The sequence below is a fragment of the Apis florea genome, unplaced genomic scaffold, assembly GCF_048593485.1.
Source record: "Apis florea isolate Af1SG1 unplaced genomic scaffold, ASM4859348v1 contig_37_pilon, whole genome shotgun sequence".
Lineage (NCBI taxonomy): Eukaryota > Metazoa > Arthropoda > Insecta > Hymenoptera > Apidae > Apis > Apis florea.
In genome coordinates, this window is record NW_028256861.1 from 1,056,445 (window position 1) to 1,080,499 (window position 24,055).

At 27.9% G+C, this 24,055-nt stretch overlaps 3 protein-coding genes and 2 long non-coding RNA genes across 7 annotated transcripts in view; 2 read left to right on the forward strand and 3 right to left on the reverse strand.

The window, feature by feature from the left end:
• LOC100864983 (uncharacterized) overlaps nucleotides 1-18,778 on the reverse strand; it is a 32,277-nt gene extending 13,499 nt beyond the window's left edge. The window contains exons 1-2 of one of the 2 annotated variants that reach the window (XM_086915991.1): nucleotides 18,663-18,778; nucleotides 17,926-18,438 (exon numbers count right to left, since the gene is read on the reverse strand). In XM_086915991.1, coding sequence (XP_086772117.1) covers nucleotides 17,926-18,315 — 390 coding nt within the window. In that variant the 5' untranslated portion in view covers nucleotides 18,316-18,438; nucleotides 18,663-18,778. The remainder of the gene's footprint in view (nucleotides 1-17,925; nucleotides 18,439-18,662) is intronic. The other variant, XM_012495394.3, reaches the window with a different exon arrangement.
• Nucleotides 3,352-5,392, reverse strand: LOC116415641 (uncharacterized). The gene is made up of 3 exons (XR_015294694.1): nucleotides 4,916-5,392; nucleotides 4,540-4,824; nucleotides 3,352-4,444 (listed from the first exon to the last, which is right to left on the reverse strand). It is a non-coding gene; the product is annotated as an uncharacterized LOC116415641 (long non-coding RNA).
• On the reverse strand, nucleotides 6,558-8,080 carry LOC147656236 (uncharacterized). The gene is made up of 2 exons (XR_015294699.1): nucleotides 7,850-8,080; nucleotides 6,558-7,412 (listed from the first exon to the last, which is right to left on the reverse strand). It is a non-coding gene; the product is annotated as an uncharacterized LOC147656236 (long non-coding RNA).
• A 1,568-nt stretch (nucleotides 18,779-20,346) lies between the features above and the next one.
• LOC100864629 (dihydrolipoyl dehydrogenase, mitochondrial) lies at nucleotides 20,347-23,319 on the forward strand. The gene is made up of 7 exons (XM_031920633.2): nucleotides 20,347-20,565; nucleotides 20,938-21,220; nucleotides 21,303-21,669; nucleotides 21,745-22,089; nucleotides 22,177-22,268; nucleotides 22,592-22,917; nucleotides 22,982-23,319. Exons 1-7 carry the CDS (start codon nucleotides 20,521-20,523, stop codon nucleotides 23,045-23,047), a joined length of 1,524 nt encoding a protein of 507 aa, XP_031776493.2. The 5' UTR covers nucleotides 20,347-20,520; the 3' UTR covers nucleotides 23,048-23,319.
• A 384-nt stretch (nucleotides 23,320-23,703) lies between these two features.
• spg (dedicator of cytokinesis spg) overlaps nucleotides 23,704-24,055 on the forward strand; it is a 48,285-nt gene continuing 47,933 nt past the window's right edge. The window contains exon 1 of one of the 2 annotated variants that reach the window (XM_012495301.3): nucleotides 23,704-23,920. In XM_012495301.3, the coding sequence (XP_012350755.1) occupies nucleotides 23,887-23,920 (34 nt within the window). In that variant the 5' untranslated portion in view covers nucleotides 23,704-23,886. The remainder of the gene's footprint in view (nucleotides 23,921-24,055) is intronic. The other variant, XM_086915996.1, reaches the window with a different exon arrangement.

Genomic DNA, 24,055 nt, shown 5'->3' on the forward strand with positions numbered 1-24,055 from the left:
GTCTTCAAAATCTCTACAACAAAATAAAGATTCTTAATTTAAACAATTTTTACTTACTGTTTTGAAAAATATATTAATTTTTTTATATATTTGATATGACTTGAGGGTATACAGTGGTTATAGAAAGTATTTGCACATATATCTTTATTTATTTTTCAATGAAGCATTTTCTTATCCTGTTCTAGATTTCATTTTTATAATAATATGAAAGTACTACTAAATGATACGAAATATAATATACATTGACCCAATTAATTAATATCTAAATGCTATAATAAATACAATAGTGTGCAAATACTTTCCGTTGCAATTCTTTCTCTCAAATATTATCCAGTTACATTAGCGATTCACACCGTGTACTGTTTTCAATTCCAATTACAATTTTTTATTATGTCGCTCGTTCAAATTCCGTCCGGCAACCACAAACGTAACAAGATACGACGACAACAGGTGTCGCTGGTCACCTAAATCGCCCAACTCTATCGCGATGGAAACGCAACGCAACGCAACGTGGGATTGGATCATCGAAATAGAGATTTTTCGAAAGCGAATAATTCCGATGACGGTGAATAAATGTCAATCTAGAGGGATAAATCGATCAATTTATGGGACCGCAAGAGTACGTAACAAAGAAATCGAATAACGCTAGGTTGGAAAGTAGTGAGTATCGATCTAACGAGCAATAATTTCGTTCAGCTTCGACAAGTTACAGGATAAAATTTAATTCGTGGTACGCTTTCACCGAAGCTTCAAACGAAAAGATCGTATCGCAGAGGCGGTATTCATTGTATTTGCCGGGAACAAGGAAACATTAGGAGAAATATGTTACATTAAAATTCGTTCCCGTGGCTCGAATACGTTGTAAAACGCAACTCGTCTCCCTAGATGTCCATTGCTTGACTGATCTTAATTCGAACCGTTTATTGCGCAAATGATCAGTTCAGAAATAACAGTTTTTCAATAATTAATAAAATCTTAAACAAGATCGTCGAATTTTCGACTATCTTTTTTATCAAAAATTTCTTTTGTATTTTTTCAATAGTGGATATAAAAATAACTCGATGGATAAAAATAAAATATGACAATTTTGAGTGTCAAAACTACATTAAGTTCTTAAAACTTAACCCAACTTCGCTTAATCGGTATTATATAAATATATATTGATTACTGTTATAAAATAAATTTAAAAAAATAAAACTTCAGAACGATCTTTCTCTTATTTCAACTTAATTTAAATTTAAATTTAAATTACAAATTTATTGAAAGTGTTGCGTTGAATGATATCAGCCAAATGAAATAAAACTCGTTCTATTTGAAAATTAGTGTCAAACGAGAATCGAAAATATAAAGAAAAATAAAAGGAAAATATTTCGAAGACGGGGCAGAAAAGAAATCATTGTAACGGGAATTTCCATTTGCGATGACAGAGAGATATTGAACGAGGACAGTGAAATTAATGGATTTGATGCAAGTTGAGGGATGTAAATTTAAAATTAAAAAATATAAAATGTCGGAGGTTTGCCCAGCTGGGGTATTATTCTCGAGACAGCAAGTGCACGCATCGGTGAATCGAATTGCAAAACGGCTATAAGTATGCGCTCGGTTCTCGTATGCTCGATTGCTTCGGTAGAGAGACGAACGTTTCAACGAGCTTTAAAATCGATCTGTTTCTTTCGCAACGCAAGAACTGCCCTGCATGCGTTCACGTGGGTAGCAAGTTAATCGACTCGTCGAAATGAGACTGTCCAACAATCTCGGTAAAATTTTTTGCCATGATTATTTTCTTTTATTTCTAAAGATTGTTTGCGTCCTATTCAAATTAACGAGAAATCTAGAATATTTGTAAATTTACATCAATTACTTTATTTCTTATTTTTTTACACGATAAATTTTAACAAAATCGGAGATAATTTAATAATTTTACTTGTTAAATTATTCCAATTAAGAGTCTAAAACTTTTATATTATTTTGATTTCGAAATGTTTCAAATGACTGGTATGATTCAAAACTTGTCAAAAAACTTAAGAAAAGCAACTTTAAGAAATAAAACTTTTGTTTTTTATTAAATAGAAAATATGATGTCCATGTAAGGTATATTTAAATTATTAGAAATCAATTAATTTAATAATAAATTTAATACATATTGATATCTTTTAATAATCCATGACTGATGACTAATTTTAAAATTGTTTCATATGCCATACAATAAATAGTCAATTTTCGTAATGCATCCTTGCGAAGTATCTTTTGGTAAAACATAACCTAACTTTGTGATAAACAAACAATGTATCCGGTATGGTGCATAGTATTCGTTAAAAAATATATATTAAATAAAGCATGGTAATAATTGGTTTTTTGTCTTTTAAAATGTGATAACTTTTTTCTTATATGAGATTTTAAACATTTCACTTGAAAATTACTTTGAATAAATTGAAGAATACGAAAGACAACGAAATATTTTAAACAAGAATTCTCAAAATAATGCCAAAGATGTACACAATAACTGATATAAATATTTAATATCTATTCTGTTATTCATATCTCGTACTTACCGATCTTCTTCTAAATTTGTATTTCCCAATCACGAGTTTTGTTAAATCGTTCAAGATTCCGAAATTATCAAACTCAACGCGTTTTCGAGGACTATCGAACTGTTTACCGATTCGACAAGATGCCGGAAATTCGATACCAGCAAAACCTTAATTATATACGACGTATGTCGATTAACTAAGGGCGAACTATATTCTACATATATAGCGTCTCAAAAAAGAATATTTCAAGGTACTCATTCAAAACTACCGCGCACATCAAGCTGATATCACGATCGCAACGAAGAAGAAGATTTCTTCTAGCACGACTTGAGGGAAACAATCGGAGAAAAATGTGTAGCCCGAGGTTGGTTGGAAACAAACTATGAGGCAGAAATTACCGCGTTTTGCTCGAGTTGTTCATAGGGCAAGCAAAGGTTCAGAGCGCACGACTCGAAACACTTGTCGCTCGTTCGAGCGCGCCACGCCAACTGACAGGAGGACACGAAGCGCGCGAGACGCGACAGATAGAGTATACCGCACACGCTACGGGAGAAACAGAGATAAAGAATAGTTCTCGCAGTCCTTATTCTCGTCGTCATGATGCTCTTCATCGTCATCATAGTCGTCATCATTTGAATCGGGTGACCCATGTGCGTCGTAACGGGCACCGACCCTTCAAGTTCTCCGCGTGCAGTCGCGCGATCGTGCCACTGATGATATGCGAACGTTTTCATGACGAGGTTAATTTCAGGACTGGAATTTTTTTCTATTCGTGGGAAAGGGCATTGCAGGTTATGGGCATTTGGCCGATTCTCTAATTTTGTGAAATAAGAATATATTTATATCAATTTAAATCAAAAAATTATCAGTACATTAACAATGTACAATCAAAATTTATTTTCACAATTTGTGCAATAAAACTTTAATTAAAAAAAATAGTAATGAAAATGAGAATTAGATTAACAGAATATATTTGTTAAATTTAATTTATATATAAAAGTAAATGATCCTTATTATCACTAATTCATATCAAATATCAATAATAATGTTTAAAATAAATTACAATAGCTTGAAAATTAAGTTCTTATTATCCAGATACATGAATACTCGAAGTACACATTAAGTTAAACTTTGGTTAGTGAATTTTTTTTAAGCTACATTACCTACAATAATTCAAAAGCAAAAATAGATTTATTCTTTTCTCCTCTTGAAGACACTTTATACACGTGTCATCCATCATCCAAATCTTATCATTCAAAACCATACATGGTCATATACCATGTCTTGTCCTCTTATCTTTCTATAAATCCCGAGTTTGTTTAATTAACGAGTTCATTAAACTTTTTCTACGTAAACGTTTTCTAGGTATAAAAACGAGTAAATAACGGTAGAAATAGATTTCTTAAGATAAGAATACGAGAATTAAAACGGTTCGATTTCTGGTTTGTGAGTCTGCATCCAGAAGTATAGAAATATCTAGAGGTATAGAAATACCTAAGGAGCAGTGGCCAGACCAGTCTAATTGCGGTCATTATCGTTTCCACGAGGCATTGTCGCGACCAGTCGGTCCATAATATACATCTCAATTCTAATTAGCTGCGTTGAAATTTCACCGGAGTCGACATGGTCGGTGCTACGAAAGCATTCGAACATTCTCTGGCAAAGGTGATTTTGTAACGGGGCATGCCCCATTACCGCGAATACGGGCACGCGAATCGTTTGTTGCCGTCTGAGTTATTGCCGGTTTAAGTTCATCACCGTGAAATTATGATCCATCCACGCTCGCGTTCGTCTGCGTTTCCTTTTTTCATCGATCTCGTTAATCTGTCGGCGTGATTTTATACTTATTCTTTTTCACTTCTGGATTTACAATTGAGACTCTTGAAAGCTCAACAACGGGAGAAAAGGCACTCCTGAATAATTAGAGAAATTAAAAAAAATAAATTTACAATTATAATTTACAGTATTTATAAATATATATACATATAAAAGTTTTGATTTCATATACTCTTTTTTCCTTCCCCTGTTCTTCAGTTCTATCAGTTCGATTTTGACCTCGAATTCATCCGCATTAAAATTTTGAAACGATGAAGATAAAGATTTTATCGATCTCTATATCGATAATTATCTATATCGAGTTCAAGTTGTATTAAAATACTTTTCTATACAAAATCATCATTAATGCGAGTTATATGAACACAAAAATATTCAGATATTAATTTTCTATTTTCTATATCATTCTTGATATATAGCGTAATATAATGATTTGCAACATATTGAGATATGGTAAATGCTAGAAAATAAAAATTTTTTGTTTGTATAAATTATTATTTGAGTAAAGTGTTAAAAAAAAAAATGTGAGGAGTTTAAAATATCTTGACAACCTTTGAATTTTTCATTCATCATATTATATCATCCACCGATATATAGAAAGATAAAATTGGATCGTAAGATAGCATATATTAAATTTCCAATATTGTTTAAATGAGAAGAGAGCATTTTTGATTTTGTTTTTTTCCAATTCTCAGGCAGATGAAAAAATAAAACTGCTATACGTTCGCTTTCTAAACGTCCGATTGAACGAACTACACATGCATCTTGAGAATATTTGAGCGGCTGTTCAATCGGCCGGAACTGCTTTGGAGAAATGCTGACGAGACGACGAAGTCAAGACTTTAGATACAGGAAGTCCACTGATTACTACTCCTTCCCTGTCCGCACTTGCCTTCTCGATAGGCTTCGATTTCCGCTCAGCCGATATGTATCGATACGAATCTAGATCGAATCAATTCATCATTCAAGATTCTCTTTAAAATTATATGATCCAAATATCAAGACCAAAATCCATCCATCCAAGTATCCTTAACAGAATGATATTTAGAATGAAATGAAAAAAATCAAAATTGTATAATTATTATTACTATTAAAATTTTATTATTATATAAATTTTTATTTTAATATATAATACTATTTAAAAAGTGAATGAATTCACGAAAAATTGCAATCTTGTGAACCATGTTATGCGTGGCTTGCAACTTTTCAATTAGCTGTAATTTCCGGATCATCGAGATCGATCGACATGACTACATGATACGTTGCATATTTCGAAGCACAGCTTCCGTAAAATGTAACATGAAACTACATCTCAGTCACGATAATGGAATCTATGAACAGCGTAAAATATGAGGATTATGATCTTGCTTGAATAGCTGTCAACGGTTAATAATTTAGCTAATTTTCGAACGTTCACAATCCAACGAAAAATGTTAAGAATACGACACAAGCGCCACAATCATTACCATTAACACTAACCTCTATCGATTTCGATTTGGAAATTTCTAATTCTTTTTGCATCACGATTTTCTCTTCTTTTTTTTTCGCGCTCACTCAGCCTTTTAACTGTTCAACCATAGAAACAATTCTATATCGTTCATATTTTACTACTATTCAACAACTTTTATTACTACATTGGTATTTCTTTTCTCTTTGCAACGATAGTCGTAACTAATCCTCTTTATGCAATTTGACTTGTATATATTCTTATATTTAGGATAATTATAAGAGAGATGTCACCACTGAGAAAGATTTTCAGTATTTCAAGAATGTTGGTATAATATTACTATTTATTTTAGACTGTTTATTTTATTTTATTTTCTCAAATGTTTTTTTTATTACATACATTTTTAAAAATTGCTATTTTTCAAAGTAAATTTATCGCATTTTATCATAATAATTAAAAATTCAAGTTTTTCATGATTTAATTTTTATATAAATAAAGAGATTTATGTAATATTTCTTTGTCGGAATAAATTATTTTCAATTTAGAGATAGGAAATTTTTTTTGATTTATTTAACATAGATTACACTCTGTTTCAATAGAAGCTAATTCAACTGAAATGAAAAATGAATTATATCTTCAATGTTAAAAAAATAAAAGAAGTGATTTAAAACATAAGAAGATAATACGATGATAGATGATATCTCAAGAAAAATATTTGATTGTGGAAATAGAAAAAAAAAAATTAATTTGATAAACAGAAATAATAAAATTTTTCTAATATTTTATTATATTTTGTAGTTTTATAAAATATTTTTACAAAATATTTCAAAGATATATATTGATATTTTAATATTTATTATATATAATAGTATTTTAAAACTTCATTAAAAAACATTTTAATAGTTGTAATTTTTTTAAACAAAATAAATTATAATAGAGTATGAAAACTTTTATAATCTACCTGAAACATGTTTGATTTTCGTCGAGAAACAAAAATTAATAGTCAAACAAACCGTAATATCGAATTATTAATCCAGTACTATTTAATAATAAAAAATTGAAATATTGACGCTATCAATCATTATTGTGCGAACTCACAATATCTAAGAACAAATATTTTCACTTTTCTATCATTCTATTTATATCGTTTAGACTTCTCTTTTCTAATTGATAACTTCAACCAAGTATCCATAATGACACTGAATAAAGAACGAAAAGACGCATCGAATGTCCACTGTCACAAGTCGAGTGTAACTTTCTTCCGACAAAGAATTTTGTACAAGATAGAAAGAGAAAGAGATAAAAGAGCGGACAATGCCATCTAGTTTCGAAAGCATCGAGAGATTACATTTCAGCGCATCGAATGATAGACGTGGGCGCAGCCTCTGGAGCTAGAGTCTAGTGGCACCGCGACGAAAACAATGATCGAATGAAGCGCTTCTTTAATGTGAGGGCCAATTCGCCGCCATGGTAACTCGTTGTCGGAATTAATCTGCCAATAATTACTTCCCACGAGTAGCCGAGGGTGCAGACGCTCAATAAAGAGTGGTTGTGTAGACCTCGTCACTTACAATAGGCATCGTTCTATTCACGTTCCAACTCTATCAATGTTCTTTACAATTATATATCTTTCTCACGACGAATTCGTTGATATCGTAAACAAAACTAATTAACATGTTAATTGTATTTGACTTTCGTTACGAGAAGCATACTTGTCATGCAAAAGAAAAGTAACAATTATTCATAAATTTAAAATATTTTAGAATATTTTGAAATTATAATAAAATAAAAAAAAAAAATATTCTTTTGAAAAAACTATATGCGGTACACAGTGTTCGATGAAATTTCTCTTCTATATTTGTTTTGTAAAATATCATTTTATAAAAAAAGATTAAATTTTTAATTTATTATTTTTATTTAATTTCTTTTCTTCTTTATATATATATATATATATATATATATATATATATATATATATATATATATATATATTATTAAGGAAATTATGAATGATTAGATTGTTATTTCATTTACATACATTTTAACAAAAGTTTGAGACAGATTTCGAATTCGTTTCACAGTAAAACAACACCTTATGATACGTGATTTTTATATGAATTATTATTTACGTATTGAATGCTTTTTGCATCTTAAATGCACCGTAAAGACTCTCTTCTCTCACCAACTAAAATTATGTGTTTTATTTTTCGTAGAAAGTAAAACATCGTTGCACACCAAGTCTGGGACCATAACCTCTCTTCCTTGAATCACGAATACCAACCCAAACAATAGCGGCTCTCACTTTGTACGACGAGCACGGTAGCTCGTTATGCGGATTCATTTTATTAGAATTACTTCCTATAGAATAGCGTACGTATACAATTGCGAGAAATGATCGAATTACGTTTCCTGATGGCCATGTCGAACGATACCGTTTCTATTTGCATACACTAGGTACTTTCATGTATAATTTGAAACATACATAAATAATTACTAAGTTATTTTTTATAAAAAAAATGTTTTATACAAAATTATATGAAGTAGGAGAAATAAAAAATAACTTGATTATTATTTTTTTATAGATAGATTTTTTTTTAAATTATTACATGTATAAATTTAGAAAATTATATTAAAAATTAAAGAATATTTTTTTTTAAGAATTTAATTGATTCAATTTTATTTTAGTATATCATTTTTTCTTAACTTTTATTATGTTTTATTACAGTGTGGTAAATATTTGATAAGTAAAGATAAAAAATGCTGGTATAATTAGATTAGATTAAATTTGGAATTAATATTTCGTTAAATCTTGATATTTTTTTATTTATCAATTATCATAAAATACAAAAATTTTTAAAAAAGTTTATAATTTTTAATTAATGTTAAAATTTCATGGATGAATTGCATATGATGAAATATAGTAGAACAAAACATACGTTCATTTTGTACGACTGTCCATTAACTTTTCTGTTTATCGACGTCGAAGAGGAAGGCAAATAGTCGATAACTCGATCAGAGGTATTATTGTTCTTCCTCGATACTCGGCCAATTTCAGTCCTGATAAAAGATATTCGAATACTCTCATTGAAATTAGATCAGTCAATATCTGTGCTTACATATACATTTTCCATATGAGTATTGCATTTAAATTACTGTGCATTTATTATTTCGTGATCAAACGGATTTTAATATTATATAAAATATTTCGGATTTAAAAATCGTGTATTGCAAGTCTGAATTATTGAAAAGATTTATTGTTTCGACCACAATGCTGATATGAAAATAAATTCTCTTGTTATTACTCACGTAATGACAATGTATTTTCTATCGATAAAACTTCACGATCTTTTAAATTATGAGAATATCTTGAATAGTAAGAATTTAATTAATTTTGATAAATGTTATTTTCTGAATTTTTAAATTATTTTTATTCTAATTAATTTAATTTTAGTTTTTAATTAATTTTATTATTACATATATAAATAGTAATTTTATTTATTGATATGACAGATCTTTTATTTACAAAATTTTCTGAAGTAATAAAATCTTAACCTAACTTTTTTTTACATTTTTAAATTTTGTGGAATATATTAATGATTGCAAGTTGTTAATCAATAATGTACTTATGTATTCTATAATTTGTTTAGTTTGATCTCTAATTTTAAAAAAAAAATATGTTTTTGTTTGATTGAAACTTTTTCCAAGAAAATTGAACTTTTTCCATTTATATAAAAAATGTATGGAATAAAAGCTTCAATAATTATATTTGATTCTATAATTGTTTTCTTTAAATAGTAAAGATAATAATTGAAAAATTAATTACAATATAATTATTTCTTCTATAATTAATTTTGCTGAATAGTTATTAGATTTTATTTCTACAAAAAAAATTTGATATTATTATAAATAATTGCAAAAATAGAAAATGATGAGACAAAATTTTAATTTTTTTGACAATAATAATGCTGAATTGGAAAAAGGAATCGTCATTTATTCAATATTATTATGCAATAGAATTGTTATACAAATTAAAAGATTATTGGATTTCATAACATTAGTTTACTTTCTGATTACGTAGAATGATACCATGCGTTTTATAAAACCTCGACTATCGTATAATTTACGATAGATAAACAGTCGTTTTTCTTTTCGATTGTAATCATGATTTTGATGTTTGCCTTTGACGCAAATTGTGTACAATGTAAAAGTCATTTGATAGAAGCCGTTTTAAGATATTTTCAAATTACATAAATTATTTTAAAATTACTTTTTAGAATTATGTAATAAATAACCTGTCATTGATATACTATATACAAATATTTCATATGAAAAAAATTAATGTATAATAATATTAAAAATAATAATTAACGTTACTACTACGAAATAAATTTAGAGATAACGAAATAAATTTCCGCTTGTGAAAAATATTTTATAGGAAAATTACGAAGCGTAAAATATATTCCCAGGATATATAAGATAATATTACAATTTCGAAAGCTCTATGAATCGAAACGTTATATATTTGTTACATAAAACTTTCGTTGTGCTACATAATATGCAATGACAGTTTCTCAACTCATATGAAACATTTTAAATATTGGTTCTTAATCTTCTCTCGAATTTGCATAGAGTTTTTTTTTCTCTAGCGATAGCAATGCATCCATAGCTAGTAATAATAATATTTGATGTTAATATTCCACGTTAAGTGATTATTATAGATATTTTGAATATTTATTTATTTTGACAAAATTATAATAATGAAAATTAAAATTATATTTTTTATTTCGTACATTATTAATATCATATATATTTTGCACAATACGCATTTATGTTTATTCTATGCATATTATGCATATGCATAATTTTTATATATTTTGTATTTGAAAGGGAATCATTCTTGAATATAACAATATACTGAACAATGCATCATAAATTCCTTCCTAATGCATAAAATCTTCACATCTCTTTGTCTTTTGTTAATTTTTTTCTTTTGTCTTTTCTCAACTCTCTCATCATCATTAATAATTTTTTTATAAAAATATAATTTTAATTATTTTTAATAAAATTAATTTTTATTTTCATGAATTTATATTTCTAAATTTTTCCTCGCAACATGTGAAAATTTTAATCTATTTTCAATATGCACAACGAATAAGAGATAAGAAGTAGAGTACGTTATAATTATATTGCGTTATAATTAAGAGGAGAATAAATATTTTATTCGCATCGAATCCAATTGTTGAATCCAATATTAAATATTTGTTCATAATTTACGTGTTATATTACATATTATATTTTTAATTTATAGAAATATTTCATATTTCTCTATTGTTTGTTTCAATTATGTATCTCAAATTTTCTTGAGAATTTTTCACTCTTTGCTATTTACAACACCTCAAGTCGTAAGTTCAGAATAAGTTGGCCGACGAGACAATGGCGAGTGCACTTATGCTCTCAGCTCGAATGTGCGCCACGCCGACGAGCCCATTGCCAAGATTAATTTGACAATAATTGCTTCCTACGAGGTGGAAACGGAGGAAACCAGCGAATATTCTTACTTTATATCTTATTGCAAACGCCAGTTGCCTATCGCGGGAAATTATAGCTTGCGCGAGTCTAGAACGCGATTATCGATTTTTATCTCTTCTATAAAAACTGTTATTTAACGAGCTTTTTTCTCAAGCGACTTTCGCTGCATCCAACGCTAGATAAATTTCCTTTTCCTGGATAAATACACGAGAACCAGGGGATTATTTCAAACTGCTATATTTCAATAGTGCTATATAATTGAAGAAAATATTTAACATTTATCATAAAAAAGACATATGTGTATTATACAAAATTTTTAAAATTTTTTTAAAGTGTCATTATCATAAATAAAATGATTAATACACGTTATAAAAATATTAGAACAGATTTAGAAAATTTTGAAAAATGAATGAATTGAAAAGTTAAAAAGAAAAATTTAAAAAAGAAATAGTAATTAAAAAATATTTATATAATTTGACATATAATATTACATGTATTACAATACTTAATATATTATAATTATATATTAAATATATATTCAATATGTGCATATTATATAATTAACTATTTAAATATTTTTCTAAATTAATATAACAAATAGAATCAATATTTTATAAATCCCGTATACTTTCAGTACATTTGTTACAACCGTTTGATTCTTTATTTCCATAATTTTTATGATCAATTCTATTTTATTATAGTGTTAATGATATTCAAAAAAAAATAAAAATATATAGAGAAAAAAATATTGTTATATATGAACAAGTATCATATTCCTAAAATTTTTTATGAAATTTTTCAAACACTGTGACGAATGACTATATATATATTCAAGAAATAAAAACGTGGACAAAAGGAAAAAGACAATAAAATGAATGAATATAACTAGTTGTTTTCGATCGCTTTGTATCACTAATATCAACTCGACAGTCTAGTTACTTTGCGATAACCTCGCCAACGGAATCTAGTCTTGAACGCATAACCAGTTCTTCGGTTAATTAATGCTGCAAAACTGGTAGTCTTGCGCTTTCAAACTCTACCGGGTATTTATCTCGTTCATTGCACCACCCTAGTTTTAATGTTCTCTTCATATTAAATATATATATATTTTTAATATTTTTGTTCGATCGCATGTTTCACTGGTGCGTATAATAACAGTGCCTCGATAATATTTTTACATATATTTTGTTTCGATAATTAGACACAATTATCCATTTCTTGAAAATGCTTTACTTGATTCTTTATGTTTACAACGAACGTTGGAATTTTTTTCCATTTCTCTCAGCTTTTTATTTTTTCTCACTCTTGTTAAAAAGTAAGCGAACTAAACACGCCAGATAACGCCAGATAATTCCCAGAACGGTAGAACACCTGCCTCTCTCGTTAATAGATGCGATGCGATCCCAATATGCGCCTGCTACCGAAGCACTCATGTACATTCTCCTTCATAAGTTTGGACACGCGTTCATTTTTAATGAACGATCGACGTACAATTATTATGATGTTCAAATTCTATTATAATATATATATATATATATATTATTATAAATTGAATAATTTAATTGTATATTTTATAAATAATATGATATAATCCTGCAATGCAATATGGGATTCCTTGGATAGACAAATCCGAAAATAATATCTGAAATAAGGAAAAGATTTATGAATAACAAAACTCTTAGAAGCATGGGCAATATATAGAAAAATGCATAAATATAAAATATTAAGATTAACAAAAGTAGTGGGATTAATTAATAATTTCATAATTTTTTTCTAGATAATTATTACAAGTATCCAAAGTATTTATGGATGGGAATGTACTTCGCATTGAACTGCTAAAAAAAAATTTTTCTGAACCGACTGATCCACTTTCGATTATAGAATAAATAAAAATAGATCGTGAATTTATGTTTCTGTTAATAAAATAACCGTTCTCTATTAATTATTCATCAAGCTTGCATGTATGCAAACTTTGTATATGTATATGTATTACTCGAAGCGATAACATATAATCATTCCGCAGCGAATGTCTCGATATCGTAAACAGAAAAGAAATCGCAAGGAATTCGAGGATACTCTCGTGGAACTTTGACGGAATTTATACTTCTAAAACGAGAAGGCGAATAAGGCAATTCCTTTATATATATATATATCTTTAACTTGTCGAAATCGCGATAAATTGGGAAAGTGAAAAATATGAATATTCGTGGTGAACGCCGACATTTGACGGGGCTTAATTAAAATACAAGGAGAAGAAAAGATGCAGATACGCGACAAGGGAGAAAGTTCATTCACCAGAAATTGAACGTGGAACAGTGGTGCGCAATTGCAAAGTTCAACCACTTCGTGTCGAATTCTTGTCGACTTTCGCAATTTTCATCTACGTGGCAGGATTTTCATTATGAAATAATTGAGAATTCCGTTCGTTTCATTTTCACGATCGGTAACAAGTGGCACAGCATGATGATGGATATGGTACGAAAGCTTCGAATACATTACAAGCGAAATCCAAATTAAGAAAATTCTAGCAACGATGGATATAAATAATATATATCATCTCGCCGTTATTTCATATTGTAGACAAATTTCATTTTATTGAGGTTAAAATAGATAAAAGCATATATTGATCAAGGGATTTTCAATATAAATATTAAAAATTATAAATCTATGACTGAATTTTTTATTACGGACTAGCTAATTTAATCTAATACTACTAGTTTAAAAACAAAATTGTATTTATTATATGATGCATGAATTATATATAATGACTCATGCAAATATTTGAACACTTTTGTAGAAAAAATTTGTATATATGCAATATTATACAAAACTTTTTAAAATGTTTTCAATATATTTATTATGATTGTACATTCTAATATAGTTAAAAAAATATTTGAACAATTGTTATCATATTAATAGTTTAACATTTAATAGGCTCTTTACTTCTTATATATATTTTCGAAACTTTTTTAAATTAATATTTTATCTATAGCATCTTGATAATCAAATTTATTTAAAATGATATGTTAAAAAATATTGAATAATACATAGAATATATTCATACATGTTTTTTATGAAAGTATTCAAATATTTTTGTAAGTTGTTATCGAGGTTATGTTAAATGTAAATATAGCTATGTTGCTTCTATCTACATTAAATTTAAAATATTTTTTTTGTTTACACACAAATTCTTACAAATATGATTCAAATATTATTTCAAAATCAATAAACTTTTTGGACTTTGAATGGAATCGTTATCTATTCCAAGTTCGTCAATAACAAAAACGAACGATATTTCTTGTTAGGTTAAGTAAGCACGTGTCACTGACGTAATTCGATCGAATTGGAAGTGAATATTCCTCGTTGTACATAGATATCTTTATTTGCGCCACGCGAATTGCATGAAATGAGAAAAATTTAATGATTAATCATTTCCTCATAAATTGGATCGATAGAAATATCTTATACATGTAAATTATTTCTTCAACATTTGTCACGAATAAATATTCTTTTTCACTTTTTGTCTCTTGTTTACTTTTTCCACTTTGATTCTTGATAAAAAATCTTATTAGGAATTATATATGCGATTATTTATTCGTATCAATGATCCTGATTCTATTATAATTATTAATGTTTTTTGACAAACCTTCTTATTTTCACATTAATTAACAACTCTTTAACAATAATTAACAATAGTTAATGGTTAATAATAACATATAATTTTAAGAGAAAAACTATTTCTTTATGTAAAATGACAAGTCATAAATGACTCACAGCCAATCATCTTATGTTGTTAGTAATCAGTCAACCATTCGAGGGTTAAACAAGAAATAAAGCAGTATATATAGCAAAACTCATTTGCAGTGCTTGAGCCTTTTTATGACTATCATTTATTTCTTTCTATGTCCAATTTTCTTGCAAATAACTATTTCAAGAATCAAAATAAAAATAATCAATTTATTTTTTGCAACAAAGATTCAAGATTTTTATAGTATATATAGTTAGAAAAGAACGTTAGAAAAGAATTATAAAAACAATCGATTAATTTTTTAAAATAAAATATATTTTATTATAATAAATTCAGTATAATCCATATTTTCCATTATCCAATAGAAATTCATTTCCGAAAACTAGTCTAAGGATAGTAAGTATGACACACGTGAAAGCATTTAACGTTTCGACAAAGGATACGAAAATAAACTAAGCGATATTACTACCAAGAAAATATTACATAAAACGCATATTTTGAGGGAAGAAACTGTTTATACTAACTATGCAAAAATTCACGTGTTAATAACGTTCTAAATTTCTATTATAAGAATCCAATAACGTGATATAAAATAACGAAGGAAATATATATTAAATCACTCACTGTAAAGCCAGAGGATTACCACGTTGGCACGGTCAGATACGGAAAATCTTATCCACGAAAGAAAGACAAAATACTGGAATGGAATCACGCCGCGAACCGCGCACAGCCCCGAAGAAAAATGTTCGAAGCACGAGCGTAAACATCGAACTGAAGCTGCCAGGCAAGCTGCACTGCAACACCACGCTAGACCCGACCTTAATAAGCTGCTTTCACACCAAACTCATCGCGTTTTTTTTCAACCAATACTAATCTCTACTTGTTTCAATCTTCAAATTTTACAATTATTTTTCAATATGTGGATTCATATGGACACAAATATGCGAATACGCTTTCGATTCTTTGAGTAAATTTTCAACAATCTTCTATATCTTGTTCGAGGGATGTGAAGATTTGAGATTTTGATTATTTTTCATCATAGATATATTGATATATCATTTCCTGAAAGCAACTATTGATCAAGTTTTAATTGATTTTATTAACGAGCATCACTTATTTGATTTTATTTCATAATTGATATAAATTACAAGAAATATCGATTAAATATTTATCAACTCATTATTCGCGATTGTGTTCTTGAATTCTCATAATTATACAGCCTCTAAATAACAGATTCTTCATCAATATTTTAACATAGCCGGTCAATGCTCCCTGGCATTCAAGTGTTGCAAGTATATTTGGAACTAATTTTCTTCTTCTACTTCCGTCATACTAGCATTACACGAGTTAGTCATAGCAACGCTTTTACCAACTACTCCCCATGAATATCAAATTTAACTCGTTAAATCAGATTCTTTGAAAAAAGATTAATTGGAGAGGAAATAAAAATTCCATGATAAATAATGAAACGTTCATTGTAAAAAAAAAAAAGAAGTTGGAAAGGTAAAATTGTATATAAAATGGCTAGTGCGAAAAATAGCATAGTTGGATTCGGTGTGGATAAAACTTAAATTGAATTCCGCACAAAGAAAGGCATTCGATGGAAAAGAACCTGCAACGGACTTCGGGCCCGCATCTTCCAGGTCCGAACCTAATTCATCTTAGGGCCCTGCGATCGCACGATTTCTGCACTTCGATTTCTCGATAAATACACCTCTTCGAGGAATTTCTCACGGAAATTGGTTTATTCTTCAATTTTAGAAAATGCATTGTCATCAATGAAAATTTAATCATTTAGATAGAAGGATGTTTTTTCATTCTTGATTTTCTAGTCGATAAATGACCGAACACATAGAAGTGCAAACGAATGTACGATTTAATTTTTCCTGAGACGTTGTCATCTCAAGGACGATTCACATTTTCAGAGACAACTTTAATGATCGTTCGGAAAACCATGTGATAATAAATTGTCGTAGAATTATGTACTTATGGTCAAACGCAAAATAACTCTCTTTTTTTGATTAATGATACACATTCCTGATTATGAGAAATCTGGCGATTAATTTCAAATTCTTTCCATTAAGCTTGTGTGTGTTTAAGATGAAATTCTATTTTGGCATTAGCATAACATTTTATTGTGACAAGTTCAAATTTTAAACTGAAATATAAAATAATTTAAATCATAAAAATTAAAAGTGCGTAAATAGTGTTATGTAAATCATAAACAATGTGTTAAATTTATGGTCACGCATCATGTTTTATACCTCGTATAATTCATTTAATTATATCTCTTGACAATTATTAGCTTGCAGTTTATTTGCAAGTCGTTGCAAACACATGCATTATAGAATCTATCGCAATCAATTTGTTCATTATATACTATATACTATAAATACGGATCATGTACATAAACGTCCAAAAGGATGGATTTAAAGAATGGATTTATTCGCTCAAGCAAAAATTATATGTGATTTTCAGCTAATATCTAAAATCAATTTTTAATCGAGTAATGTGTTTTTAGTATTATCGATATTGTATGTAATTTTGATTTAATATCAAAACGGTAATAGTACTACGTACAAAAAAATAACATATTTCAAAAATATTTAATATATTTCATAGCATAGTTATTTAAAATCGTACGACTGTATATATCAATATATTGTACATTATTTCTAAATGTATATACTTTCTATATAAATAGCAATTTCTTAATAGAAATAATAATATTTATTATATTGAACATGTGTATGAGATTGTATTGAAAACATAGAAACACTTATTAAGCTAACACACAAAAATTCCAGAAACAAATAATTCAGAAAAGTGTAACATACCTCATTGTCGTGATAGCTGTTAGAAGGCACTTTATCGGAGAGCTCCTTGATGAAGTTCTCCGAGTTTGTCTCATTTGGAAAATCCGGTTGTTCACTCGTCTTAGGTATCTTGAAACAACTATTCGAATCTTGAATAGAATCAGATGAAGTACTTTCCTGTGTGATTAGATTTGCTTTCTCTTTCTTCCGATTCTGCTGATCCTTCTCGTGATATTCAGATTCACTGAAGCACTTTTCAAAACTGGATACACGTTGAAGGATCGTTGGCGAATTGGAAATCGTTTCACAAAATTCAAGTTCATTTTTCAAATTATCGTTACTTTTATCGCATATTCGTGGAGGATCTTGATCGCGAAACGTTCTGCGTTGGCCTTTTATTATTTCGCACATTTTTTTTCTTTTAATGTATATCAATTAAATTGTTTACTTGAACATATTATAAAATTATTAATCCCGAAAACCTTGAATATTATACAGCAGCATTATTATTTTTTTTTCATGCATTAAATATTTCTACAAATTACAATTGTGTCATTAGATTATTGTAAAATTATTCTTGTAATAATTTTATCGAATATTAAACAATTTAGATTGTGATAATTAAATTATATTTGTTCAATAACAATGTGTATGTGGAATTTAAATAAAAGAAAAATCTTAGCAAATAAATTTCGTAATATCATTCCGTATTAAATTATGAAAATGTCATTTATTTTATTAAAATGAAAAATACTAACCGATTTTCTGATAACCGTTTCTTCTAGGATTAACTTTGCTTCTGTGATGTACAATACCTCCACAAGCCAGAGAGACGCAAACAGTACTATCTCGCCAAGGGCCAAACGACTCATGCGTCATACGGAAGGACATCTGTTGCCCTTTTCCCTCGACCCCTAATGTTCTTTTCGTTTCTATCTCTTTAGCTATTGGTTTATGTTGTTCTCTTTTTTTTTTTTTTTTTACTTTTTCGTTATTCTTTTTGACAAGAAATAAAAATTATTTCTACATTTTTAATTAAAAATAAATATTCTGTAAATTGATTTATCAAGTTAACTTCAATTGTTGGAACAAAAGTTTGAAATATCGACTATAGTTAAAATTCCAATCCATAAATCGATAAACGTTAAGTTGCGGAGAAACATTTTTTTATTTAGCCGCAAGATGGCATTCTTTACATTTTATCTAGTTATGTTTAAAAATTCTCAAAAATAAATTTCAATAGAAAAAAGAAAAAAATTTAACAGAAATTTGATATCTGTATTTCTTTTATCTAATAATGCAAAATAATTTTTAAATATTAGATTACATAAAGAAATAATACTGGCTAATTATTACTATATATATACAATTTAATGAAATATAAATATACAAACCTATCGAAATAATTAAATTAAATTGAATATAAAATGAAAAATACTTTATTCATTATATATTTAAGTATTTAATTAGATTATAGATATACATTATAATTATAAAATTTCAATTTAAATTTCTCATTAGATACAATATTTAATATAATAAAATTAATTTTTCGTTTTCTTATATTTATAATATTAAAAACTATTATAAGTATAATAGTATAATAGAGAACCACAAATGAAAATTATATAGACATGAAATGCAATTCATTTCATATTTCCTATAATATTATTGATTAAAAATAGAGTAATATTATTATTACTATATATTATTTATTGTTAGCATTAAATTTTAATATTAAAATCTGTGATTACATGTATATTATAATTAATTTGATAATTCAAAAATATTTATATTGTATATCATAGAAGTAAATCAACAAAAATTGCATTTCATTTTATTAAATTTTGGTTTAAATTAAATTAATTGTACAAATAGAAAAATGTGAACAAAATGGTTAAGAATTAATCTTATTCTATTCTTGTTTATTTATTTTTATTTATTTGACATGAGTTCATAGCAGAAAAAAAGTCATACCCTAAATTTACAGATCTTATATCTTCGTAAGATCATATGAAAACTTATGATCATTATTATTGATATGGAATATAAATTATTATAAATGGTTATAATGTAATAATTTCTATTTTTTTTATTGTAAATTTATATTTTTTAAAATTTATTATAATTAATAATTTATACATTTTTATAAAAATTATTATATAATATATTTAAAATTTTTTCATTAATGAATTATTTCTTCTATGATAATATATATATCTAAAAAATATATATATTTTTTTCAACATAATGAAAAAAATTATTAATTTTATAAATTTCAATTATTTGTTTATAATAATTGATATATAATTGATAAGTAATTTTTTTAATTTTAAGTTTCAATTTACGCACGAAATCTTATAAAATATTAAGTCTATGCTATATCTTGTTTAGAATCGAAATCGAATCAATGAAAAGTTATTTTATTTTGTTGCATAATAGATCACTAGCGCCATCAAGCAGCTAATTCTGAAATACATAGCCAATATATCGAATTATCAAAGCTCAAGCGAGTTGGATGATATTGAAGTAACCGGTAGTGTTCATTTTTCACTGCCGTGGACTCGTTTTCTTTTTGACCCCCTTTATATTAGATAGTAAAGTATATTATAAAGAATGATGCAAGCTACTTTTTGGAGTTTGGTGACTACTTCTGGAAAAGTAAGTTTAAAAGGAAAATTATTCATTATCCAGTGACCTCATGGATGCATCACAATCTTCACTACCGAACCATACATACTTAATCTATTTCGTAACATCTTGAAGGACAAATGATTTTCTTGTATATTTCATTTAATTATTGACTTAACTACCTTTGCTATCAATTTTTTTTAGATATAAATTATTAATCAGATGTTTGAAAAAGCAAAATTAGTTTCTTAAATTCATTATTCAACGTAAAAGTGCATTTTTTTTTACCTGTTGGTTATGTCATCTATATTTGATTTTTTTCAAAATTAAAAAGATGCAAAGATAAAGAAAATTAAAAAAATATATTTTTAATTAACATTTTTCTTTTTCTAATTTTACCAGCCATCATGTGTCAAACGTATTGTACCTGGGTTGATAGCTGCACAACAACGTAGGTATTCTAGTACTTTAGAAGCTGATCTTGTAGTAATAGGTGGTGGACCTGGTGGATATGTTGCATCAATTAAAGCAGCACAATTGGGAATGAAAACAATTTGCGTAGAAAAAGATGAAACTTTAGGTGGAACTTGTCTTAATGTTGGATGCATTCCATCAAAATCTTTGTTAAACAATTCACATTATTATCATATGACACATGGAGATTTACAAAATCGTGGCATTATGAGTATTTAATTTATTTATAATTTCTTTTTTTTAAATTAAAAATTTAATATGATAATTTAACTATCATTTCTTTTTTCTTGCAGTTGAAAATGTTAAACTTAATCTTGATAGAGTGATGGAACAAAAACGAAATGTAATAAAAGCATTAACAAGTGGTATTGCTGGCTTATTTAAAAAGAATAAAGTAGAGTGGGTAAAGGGCCATGGTAAAATTACTGGTCCAAATCAAGTGGTTGCACTTAGTCCAGATGGTTCAGTAGTAAGCACAATTAATACTAAAAATATTATAATTGCTACTGGCAGTGAAGTTACACCATTTCCGGGTATAGAATTTGATGAAAAACAAATTCTTTCATCTACCGGAGCTTTATCATTAGATACAATACCTAAAAAATTTATAGTAATTGGTGCTGGTGTCATTGGATTGGAATTAGGCTCAGTTTGGCAGAGGTACTTTTCTTATCAAAATTAAATATATGAAATATAAATGATGTATTTTTAATTGCTTTAATTATTAATTATTAGGTTGGGTTCACAAGTAACAGCAATTGAATATTCACCATTTATTGGTGGAGTAGCTATCGATAATGAAGTTAGTCAAACATTACAAAAAATTTTAAGTAAACAAGGCTTAAACTTTAAATTGGGAACAAAAGTCACTGGTGCAAAAAAATCAGGCAATGAAATTATTGTTTCTGTTGAAGATGCAAAAGATCCTAGCAAGAAAGAGGATATTTCTTGCAATGTGCTTTTAATTTGTATTGGCAGAAGGGCATATACTTGGAATTTAGGATTAGAAGATATAGGAATTGAAAGAGATAAATTAGGTCGAGTTCCTGTAAATAACAGATTCCAAACAGTAATACCTTCGTAAGTATATATTGTTTTTTTTTCTTATATATTTTTTTTATTTTTCTAATTTGTGTGATGTAATTGATAATGATTATTTTTATATAGGATTTATGCTATTGGAGATTGTATCCATGGACCGATGTTGGCTCATAAAGCCGAAGAAGAGGGTATTATTACAGTTGAAGGCATTGCCGGAGGTAATAAGATATATATATATATATATATATATATATATTTTGTGCATTGCTGATAAGTTGGTACCCGGAAAAATATAGAGTCTAATAAGATAAGCCAACTTAAACAAATAGTCGAATATAAACATATAATCGAGTCACACGCATTCTTATAATTAGCTAAATTTATCATATTTATTAACATAATTATCATCGAGCATATATTAATGTATATTATGTTTGGTAAGATAAGTGGTTTACCATCCGCACATTTCCGAATATCAATTTACCAACAACGCATTTTATTTTTGTATATTGAAAAATTTATAAAAATTATACGTTTATAGGTGCCGTTCATATCGATTACAATTGTGTACCTAATGTAATATATACACATCCAGAAGTTGGTTGGGTTGGCAAATCAGAGGAAGATTTAAAAAAAGAAGGTGTCGACTACAAAATTGGGAAATTTCCACATTTAGCAAATTCCAGAGCAAAAACGAATCTCGAAACAGATGGTTTTGTTAAAGTATTAGCAGATAAAAATACAGATAGATTATTGGGGGTACATATGATTGGTTCAGTCGCTGGTGAATTGATTAACGAAGCAGTTCTTGCAATAGAATATGGAGCAAGTGCAGAAGATGTTGCAAGGACATGTCATGCACATCCAGTAAGTAATTTCAACGATATATGATCGAACATTAAGTATTGAATATTGATTTTATCATTTACAGACATGTTCGGAAGCCTTTAAAGAAGCCTGTTTAGCTGCATATTTTGGAAAAGCTATCAATTTTTAAATCAATAAATCAATAAACTGTAAAGCATTAATAATATAATTCACCGTAGCTTCGATCTAGTCTACACTGAATTTGAAACGCGCCGTATATTACATATTTGGTCTAGATCTTTGTCATCATTTATTTTACTTTATATAAGAACAAAAACTGTACATAAAACTTTAAGAGAATTTATGAAATTTATATTTTATAGTAGATTTACTTTTGTTTCTTGATAATTGTATTTATTTTAAATAAATGGATAATATACTACAAAAAGTAGGAATATAAAAGAGTTGTTTTTAATTTTATATGTTGCAGCAATTTTAAATGCGTAGAGATAAATTTTTATAAGTTATTATCAAAATCTTTTTTTTTTTTTTTTGATTCTATAAAAATAAAAAATACTCTTATATTTTAGATTATAAGATTATAAAATTCAAAGTATAATAAATTCATGATAGTAAATGATCAAATAAATGCGTAATTTATATTTAATGAACAATTATACTTTTTTCTTTGAAATATAAACTTTTTTAATAGTTACAAACAACTATTCAAGTCAAAATAAAATTTATAAAAAAATAAATTTGAATTTGGAAGAATAAGTTAAAATTAGTGACTAGATACGTTCCTGAAGAACACGTGACCAAAGCAGCAGTAGCAGCGTTGCCGACAGTCAGCCACAACTCGTAGTGGCCATCGGCAACATTGCTCAACGCCAGAGAGAGAGAGAGCTGTGAGGGTGGCACTTGTGCGGCAAACACACCCAATGTTTGTGTTTTCGAATTTTTCGTGATACTACGAGTGGTTGGTGGTCGTTTGGCAAGGCATGTAGCACCGTTATTGAATCGCTCGAGATGTGGATGACGACGAAAACCAAATACGCCGTCGGTGAGTTCTCGAAGATGTTCTTTCGCTATTAACGCGCGGCATCGACCCCGCGGATCTGTCAAACCGCTCGTGTCTTATTCGCGCGATTCTTTCGCGAGATCAGTGGATAGTCGGGTATCGCCGCTTAACAATTGA

What these genes read in the sequence shown, in the direction of transcription:
- LOC100864629 (XM_031920633.2), top strand. Translation starts at nt 20,521, where the DNA reads ATGATGCAAGCTACTTTTTGGAGTTTGGTGACTACTTCTGGAAAA. An exon ending in TTAGGCTCAGTTTGGCAGAG is followed by an intron (nt 21,670 to 21,744) that starts GTACTTTTCTTA and finishes ATTAATTATTAG; the next exon opens with GTTGGGTTCACAAGTAACAG. An exon ending in AGTTGAAGGCATTGCCGGAG is followed by an intron (nt 22,269 to 22,591) that starts GTAATAAGATAT and finishes ATACGTTTATAG; the next exon opens with GTGCCGTTCATATCGATTAC.